At 34.2% G+C, this 9050-nt stretch overlaps 1 protein-coding gene across 4 annotated transcripts; it reads left to right on the plus strand.

Moving 5' to 3' along the window:
• Positions 1 to 4750: 4750 nt before the first annotated feature.
• LOC149264015 (uncharacterized) lies at positions 4751 to 8833 on the plus strand. Of its 4 annotated transcripts, XM_089388780.1 has the most exons (6): positions 4751 to 4930; positions 5091 to 5216; positions 5424 to 5662; positions 6810 to 6897; positions 7076 to 8270; positions 8371 to 8833. In XM_089388780.1, exons 5-6 carry the CDS (start codon positions 7541 to 7543, stop codon positions 8751 to 8753), a joined length of 1113 nt encoding a protein of 370 aa, XP_089244906.1. In that variant the 5' UTR covers positions 4751 to 4930; positions 5091 to 5216; positions 5424 to 5662; positions 6810 to 6897; positions 7076 to 7540; the 3' UTR covers positions 8754 to 8833. The 4 variants fall into 4 exon arrangements, with proteins under 4 accessions (XP_089244906.1, XP_089244903.1, XP_089244913.1 ...); XM_089388777.1 differs by having other exon boundaries at positions 5091 to 5662; XM_089388787.1 differs by having other exon boundaries at positions 5091 to 5662; positions 8380 to 8833.
• The last annotated feature ends 217 nt before the right edge of the window (positions 8834 to 9050 follow it).

A 9050-nucleotide genomic window follows, 5' to 3' on the forward strand; every position in this document is an offset into this window, starting at 1 on the left:
CCTTCTAATTCGTGCTAGTAAATTGAATGTAATAGTAGATCGGTGCCCACAAAAATATTCAGACACAACCTTCGTAGTTTTTTTCCTTTAAGGGTTTCCATGTACATCTGGATTTCTTATTATTGCTTATATTATTGATGGTATCAATGTACATTTTATTAGTAATTACTCAAAAATTTCAAAGATTGTAAAAAATAGTATAATACTAACTCACCCCCCATCTCAGTAGTATATTAGATTCAACAGGACACCAATAGTTTATCAAACACATTTTTAGTGAGACATAAGTCGAGATAGTCTACCATGATTAGAAAAAGTCAACTATGGTCAAGCATAGCCACGTAAGGTTAACCATGGTCCACCACGATCAACCATGATTGACCATAGTGAGCTATCATTAGCAATTGCTAACCATAGTCAAGAGTGGCCAACCATGGTCAACTATGGTAAATTATGATCAACCATGTTCATCCATAGTTAATTATGGTTAATTACAGTCAATTATGGTCATGTATGGTGAAACCTTACCACACAAGGTGAAGCATGCTCTCCTACAATCAACCATCTTCTACCAGGCTAAAGTGTCATCAACCATTCTTAACCATGTTCAATCATGCTCAACCATAATCAACTATTTTACACCATCATTAGTGATAATCAATTATAGTAAAATATATTCAAACATTAAAACCCATGGTTAACTATGGTGTACCATAGTCATACATCGTTGGCGATTTTTAACCATAATCCAACATAGTATGACATATTCAACTATAGCTAACCAAACGTAACTAAGATTAAGTATAACAAAAAAAGGGTTTACCATAGTCTAGCATGGTCTACCATGGACAACCATGGTCAATTATGTTCAACCATGGTTAATAATTCTCAATTGTGGTAAATGATGTTAGTCCATGGTCAAGCATTGTCAATCATGGCTAACAATAGACATCTAGGCTCAACCATCATGAACCATAGTCGAACATGGCTAACTATGATAAACCCTAGTCATCCATGGTTAAACATACTAATCTTCCTATTTAAGTCAACCCTTGAGTACCACAAGAAGATAAGTACAAGTGGTTGATATACATCAATCTATGTCATTTTTATTGTCTCTAAATAACAAAGCCGATCACCATTTTCTATGAAATAGTTTTCTTTCTTCAATTTTCTTTCTTTATTTTATTGTTTCACATTTCAATTTTTAATAGATAGCTCATAATCGTATTGAAAATAATTTAACACTTACATCTCCACCTAGCTCCTCATATTTGTTAAAGTTATCAATTTACTCTCATTTGGGAAATTATTTATGTATTTTTCCTCGTAGAGTTCTCAGTTCTCGTGTGTAATTTTTTAACAATTTGTTTTTATTGGATATTCTTCTTCTTTTATATCTCATTATTTTATTATTCTTAATAAACATGAATCAATATTTTTTTATTCCTCCTTTGAATTATATTCTAATTAATTTCTATTATATTTATATAATTATACAAGCTTTTATGTGACTAGAGGAATAAGATGACATACTCACGTCAGAGGGGTTTAGATGCTATCAATATAAGATTTAGGTAGCTATGTATGCCTCTTCAGCAGACAAAGGTGAATGAGAAAGATTTAAACTTCAAAACTCTTGATACATAACACTTCATTTCCATAATCATTACTAAAAAATCTCTTATAACTATACACCATAATAAATTCTAAAATATAAATTAAAGCAATAAAAATATATTTATACGCACATTCTACAATAAGTTTGCGTCATTAACAATGTGACAGGATTAAACTTTGAATTCAATATTCCCTTAAAAATTTATGAAACAATTTTTTAGTTAATCTGGTTGCATATGTCATCAATCCTTCCTGCTGTAGATAAGTTATAAGACCATGAACAATATCAAATCCTTCGTGATGTAGATAAGTTACAAGTCCATGAACAATGTATCAAAAAAGAACTTGGAAACAATCAGTCTAAATTATAATTATAATATTAGGAAAGTAATATAACATGTTATTTGGAAAAGTTACAAATTGAAATACACCCAAAGAAACATCATTCCATAGCAATGGATAGAATTAGGCATAATTACAAATAATTAAATATAACAACAACAGTTCTTCATAATCTTGGCACACTTTGGCACACAGGAAACACAAAGATGCTTAACCCATTTTCAAAATGTGGATTGCTCCCACGAGTGCAACCTTATCCCGTGAGAGAAATATCCTTCGAGCTTAATCTTCAGCAAATGGTCCTCTGGCCATACTTTTATAGTTGGCATAATTGTATTCCTTTATTACAAAAACTCTTGACTCATATCTATGCATTGTTCCTTGGCTACAAAGCTATGCTCATCCTACTGTATCTATGCAACGTTCTTCTATTATGAATTTTTTTTTTTTTCTATTTTTTGAATATCTATGTAACTTTTCTTCCACTCCTTTTTCATCAGCTTCCTTCCTTAATGCCCATCTAAACAAGTTAATATATCTTTTTATACAGTCCCACCACATTTCTACACTTTTACAACACTTACTACATACATGCAAATGAATGCATAAAATCCTTATAACATACTGTGAGTTATGAATGCTTGTCATTTATGAATTTTTTTATATAAAAAAAAAAAATCATAAAGATCATAAATAAATTTGATAATTTAATTTATTTTTATTTTTATTCCATAATCTAAAGAGTGTTGAGGAAAATAAAAATATGCCTTTTCAATAATAAAAATCTTTTAACAACTGAACTCATCAATTAAGTTAACCCTCACTGCTAAATTCATTTTAATTAATATTTATTATCTTTAAACAACTGAACTCATCAATTAAGTTAACCCTCACTATTAAATTCATTTTAATTAATATAAATTAAAATCTAATAAATATGAAAAAATAAAATAATAATAATAAAATATATAAAAATTTCTTATAAATAATATAATACTATTTTAATGAGATCAAACATGTAATTGAAAAGACCGTAATAATTGAAAACACAGTAAATCATTATGTGTCATAAAAATTCTCAATCAACTTTCCTCTCGTTCACATTAATCTTCTTCATTTTTCTTTCCTATTCAAGTCCTTTCGGGGCTATTGCCACTCTAGTGCTTCCTATGTTCAGTCAGATAGTGGATATTTATGTTGGAGAGATTTTCACTTTAATGTTTCACATTTGCATTGCAAAAAAACACTTCTATTATTTTATAATTATTTACAAAAAGTATTTATTTAATAGTAAAGATGCTTTGTACATGATACTATTTGCCTTTTTCTTTTTATTATTTTTACACATTTTGAAATGACGATTTGTTTCCAGCCAATGTAATTAAGTTTAATTATAATAATATTATTATATATTATAATAAATATTTTTTAAAATATAAAATTAAATTAAAATATAAATATATAATTAAGTTCAATTAAAATAATTTTATTATATATTATGATAAATATTTTTAAAAATACTATATTAAATTAAATTAACAATATAAATATAAGGGTGAAAATGTATTTATAAATATGTTAAATGTATATATATTTATAAGTTTGTGTGAAGTTTAATTATTATCAAATTTTAAGTTAAAATTTTATATTAAGCTGGTGTCAAGTTTAACTTTCATTAAATTTTAAATTAAAACTTTATATTAAGGGATAGAAGATGGGAGTCAAATAGTGAAGTTATATTATTGAAAAGAAAAATACATTGAAAGTTATAGTTTATTGTTACAATTTTCGGGATTTTAGACTGAATAGTATGAATTTGTTGGAATCATAAATTTTGATTATGAACTCTCCCTAATCTCAATGCTTGATTCGATTACGAATTCTCCATAATCCTAATCCTAATTCTTTAAGAGATTTTCAGAATACCAAATCCATATATACAATAAAAATGACATTTAAAACAACAACAAAAACAACATCACCAAAAATTATTTAAACCAAAAACTCAAAAACATAAAATAATTGCACAACACACTATTAGACAACATTCCATCATAATAAAATTTGACACTGTTAAATAAATCAATCTTCAAACTAACCTAAACATTAATTCTAACTCAACACATTTTAATAATAAATAAATAAATCTTAATAGCAATAAATTAAAATAAAATAGTAATAAGTTGACAGAGATATAGTCCAACAAAAGCCAGGTATATTAATGGAAAAAAGCACTAAAAGGTATATTAATGGAAAAAAGCATTAAAAGTAAACAAACAACTAATCAAACGACATCCGGCTACATACCATTATTCTTTAGTATTTAAGTCGACTCCCAGTCTTCAAAAGCAATCATTCTCCGAAGAAAAATTGAGTGGATTGCCCCCTTGCTGGGGCATTAGAATGCGATTTTGAGGGATCAACTGATAAAACGATGTCGTCCTAAAATTAAAATTTTAGGTAAGACCATGAATATTTATACATAATCAGAAAGCACTTAACATATTTCAATAACTGTTTTATTTCTCCAATTTTAACTTATTAAAAATATTGTTTTTGGTTAAGCGCCATTTGAGCCTCAAACTTTACTATCAGGCAGTTGTGTACCCTTTTTCGAAAAAATAGAAAACAAAACGCGGTCACTTCCTTTCCTTAAGTAGGGTTGATTACCAAAGCAATCCAAATATCCCAAAGTTAATATTTTCTTCAAGATTATTTTAATTTAATTATTCAGGAGGGCGTCTAGATATATCCTGGATGTTTTATTGTGCCTTTGCTGTCGCAACGATGCCACACGATTTGGCTAATGCAAGCGACGATTAGATGATTTGGCGAAATGCGATCGAGGGTTCTTTGTATAGAGATAATATGGAAATCAAAGACATCAAAAGAAGGAAGCGTCACTTCCGTACATGCCGAGCGTGGATGGATGGTCATGGCATCCACACCATATGGCCGAGAAGAAATGGTACTGTTATTTATTGATTAATAAGAATATTAATTTCTGTAATGTTTACTCTTCCTGTTGTTTAGGTCAGTGGGAATCGAAATAGTTTTGGTGGGCTGTAAATGGGCGTGGGCTAGATAGAGACTGACCTGGATTTGTGGTGTACATAAATAACATACAGGTGAGCGCAAAAGCCTAAATCTGGGGCTTAAAAGTGGGCAAGATTTGGCCGGTCACGAGAGGATGATCAGGTGCAGATTCTGATTCTGAGTTAGAACGAGAAATTTTGCCGATTTTTGTAATGGAGGTTAGTTGTTTTAGAATGGGTTTTGTTTCCCAAGAATATGCTTTCTTTTGATCTTCCTTCATTGTGTAGTGTGCGCTGTTAGTACCATTTGGATTAGTGATTTCGTTGGCGAGCAGCGCCGATGCCGTTAGGTTTATGTCCCCAATGACAAATCTGCGCACCGAGCGCACTCTGGTTATTGAATTCAACGCTGCTGGTGCTGTGTAGGAATCTCGAGGGCGAAACCCTAGCGTGATTCAGGTTTCGTAAGAAATGTGGAATGCTAGAACATAGGATAGGGTGTATATGTGCTGCTGCTACTACTGTGGCCATTCACATTCTTGATGTTCGTGTCATGTGGAAGTCGGGGAAAAGGGGACAATTCGCTGCCGCCGCCGCCTTTGCTTCGTAGTACCCTAACCTGGACGTATGCGTCTCGGAACACTCTATATTCCGTTATGAATGAGGTAATGAAGCAATTCGTGTTTTCCTCTTATTTATTTCGAGTAAAGTCAGGATTGCAGTTTGTTCATCGAAATCCCATTAGAAGAGAATAAATCTCACCTCCAGGTAGTGTATTTGTGTGACCATTTTCAGATGCATCATGAATAAAAGCTTCAAAGAACAAATGAACAGAATAAGATGTAAAGATGAAGCAATGAACGTGACCAAACTATCCGTCCATATACGTATCTAGATAAAATGATACATAACCATAAATATGGGATGCTGTATAGGTTCTGTAATGTAAGCCGTTGACAGAGGAACAAACTCTGCACGCCACGAAAAATATGGTGAACGAAGAAAACCCTAGGAACCTATAATGTGTAAAACTCAAAATTTGCATAGGATAGAGGCTGCTGCAAAATACCCTTTTTTGGAGGAACCACTGCACTCGAATCAATAATTTCTATTCTGAGTATCCTAGATACCAGTTTGGAATGTTTACAAAAACCCCGCAGGTTTTCGGTGTAAGGGTAAACCTCGCAGGTTTTTGGCGTAAGGGTAGACCTCTTCATGGTATGGATCCAGATTTGAAAGAGTGTCAGACGAATCATGTTTACAAAAACCCCGAGGGTTTTTGGTGTAAGGATAAATCTCTTCATGGTATGGATCCAGATTTGAAAGAGTGTTATAGGAATCACGGCACCCTATAGAATCCATAATTCCCATCCTAAAATACTAGTTACCGGTTTAAAAAGTTAAAAAAACAGCGTGAGGGTAAACCTCTTCATGGTATGGATCCAGATTTGAAAGAGTGTCAGACGAATCATGTTTACAAAAACCCCGTGGGTTTTTGGTGTAAGGATAAATCTCTTCATGGTATGGATCCAGATTTGAAAGAGTGTTATAGGAATCACGGCACCCTATAGAATCCATAATTCCCATCCTAAAATACTAGTTACCGGTTTAAAAAGTTAAAAAAACAAAAACTTGTAAGTTTTGATGTAACCACAAACCTCTTCAACCCTTAAATTGTGAGTTTTAATGTAACCACAAACCTTTTCAACCCTTAAATTTAATATAGAACGTTTTTATTGTTGCCTTTCGCATGGCGAGACAAACCAGGAGACGATAAATTTAGGCCTGACGATTTTGTATTTCATTATTTAGGCCCTGCAGATATAGCGGACGCCTGCCCTAGTTTTGATGACAATATGTACGGACAAAAAGAATAGAGGTATGGGCGCGGTTCTTCCAGGTGATTGATATGGCCTCTTGCTTTCCTTTCTCTTTTTTTAATTTTTTTTTCCGTTGTAAACAACGAACGCAGATGTATCTTTCTTTAATGTACACATAGGTTCGGAGGCTATAGATGCTATGCATAGTTCTAGTCTGAAATGGATGGCCTTAATAAGCAGACATGTCAAACTGTGCAGCGTCGAGGTAGTGTAATCGCACGCTTCTAGCGGCTTTTAGGTTGGACATTTTCGTCTGCCACGGGGGACCAGCCAAAAATTCCAACAGGTGTACTACTGTCACTCTGAAAGTTGCCTTCAAGGCTGGCAACCGCACCGGCCCTTGCATTTTCTGCGAGGGACAGAAGTCAGGATTACGGTACTACTACCTCCAGTAAAAAACCGCCGAACCCACCTCTGTCAATATACAAATTCCAAGAAACTTGCACCGGACATGGCAATGCGTTCGAATCTTGACTTCCGTCTGAGGAGATAAGTCTCCAGTTCAAAGTTCCAAACCCAGCAGTGCCGACATGCTTATTCTATTAATATGGTAAGCAACAGTTTGAAGAATTTGGAGGCCTGGTTCGAAAAGGTTAAAAATAGAGATACAGAAGAAAAATCAGGCGACCTTCTAAGATTCGAAAGAGCAAGGCCGGTGAGATCATGAAGAGAAAAGCAGCGGATGTTGAGTTAGAGTCAGGGAAGAAGGTTGAGCAGGACCGGAGAATAGTACGCGTGTCTCGGCAGACTGGGGTTAAAGATCGTCACAGTAAAGTTCTCACAGCACAAGGACTTCGTGACAGAAGGGTTAGGCTGTCTCTTCCTACTGCATTTCAATTGTACGACCTGCAACACAAACTAGGTTATGAGCAGCCCAGTAAGGCTGTGGACTGGTTAATTAAGGCTGCAAAATCAGCTATAGATGAGCTCCCCGTACTAGTCCCGGAAATGGCTTCTGCTTCTGCAGGTAACGTAGCTCATTTAACTACCTCAATCTCTTCCATTGTCGAGCATTGTGTTGCATCGTCAAGCGCTTTAACGGTTCCACTGGACCCCCAAAGCAACAATGAAGATAATCTATCTGGGATTCATACTCATATCACGCCTGGGTTAGATAATGTTCAGCAACTGTGGGATTATAATATTACGCCCTCTTGCACAGATATGTTATGCACCCACGATTCTCGTCCGCTTCAAAATATGCATTCTTTGACAGCAGCATTCCAAAAATCTTTTCAACCAGTGCCGAGCATCTCTGCAAGTAGACATGATGTTATTGAAAGTCCTTGTCTTCAAAGCTATGAAATGGTTGACTCGGGAAAGCAATGTCGACACTTGGGAGTTAGCTTAGAGGAAGGTCGGGCTTATATTCCCGATATGATTATGAAAAACGGTGAGCAACAGCAACAGCAACAAGCATATTTGCTCCTTAACCATTATACGTCCACTCTAGTTCCTATGTTTTCTAACAATGTAAATTTGTTGACCCCAAGCCTCTCTAGTAGCGGACCTGTTCCGGCCTTTTCCTCTTCTATTACAAACGTACCATCTCTCTCCCAGACTCATCAGAATGCCGAAGGTGAAGTCTCTGAAGACGCTGCGCACGATTTCCTTCCATTTCAGGAGTGTGAGGTTGTCAATTTCGGGAATTTCACTAAGCAGGGCAACTCAAAGTTTGAGCACAGTCTCCCATGGTATGGTTTCTGACTGTTTAAATCTCTCTATTGTACAACGGTCTATAATCTTCATTTTGCATGTGTTTTTCTTGGTTTTTTTGGCCTACTACTACTCCACTATGTTTATTCGTGCATCGTTACGGCAAAAGAGAAGGATTGCCCTAACGGCTCTACACATTTCTGGTGATATGAACATCTAATGATTTTGTCAAGAATTGATGTCTATAAGATAATCTTCGATCCTATAATATTTGAAAAATTATAAATTTATATAGATGTATCGTACAATTTCTAAAATGATCCCAAGTGGTTCCAGATTAACCAACTTTGTGAAATGTTATGATCCCAAGTGGTTGCAGATTAACCAACTTTGTAAAATGTTATTTTGTGTGTTTTGTTTGTAAAATGTTAGTGTGTGTGTTTTTGTTGGAAATTGTAATTACTCCGATCCATGTGCATCTGACTTATGAAGTGAGCAGTTGAGTTGACTGATGAGA

This window comes from Pinus tabuliformis, chromosome 6 (genome assembly GCF_031772625.1).
Source record: "Pinus tabuliformis cultivar Carrire ecotype Pingquan chromosome 6, CPIR1, whole genome shotgun sequence".
Lineage (NCBI taxonomy): Eukaryota > Viridiplantae > Streptophyta > Pinopsida > Pinales > Pinaceae > Pinus > Pinus tabuliformis.

Excerpts from the sequence above, each read along its gene's own strand:
- LOC149264015 (XM_089388777.1), top strand. The coding sequence starts at position 7,541 with ATGAAGAGAAAAGCAGCGGATGTTGAGTTAGAGTCAGGGAAGAAGGTT. Across the intron at positions 8,271-8,370 it reads CGATATGATTATGAAAAACG|CCTCTCTAGTAGCGGACCTG; the intron begins GTGAGCAACAGC and ends GTTGACCCCAAG.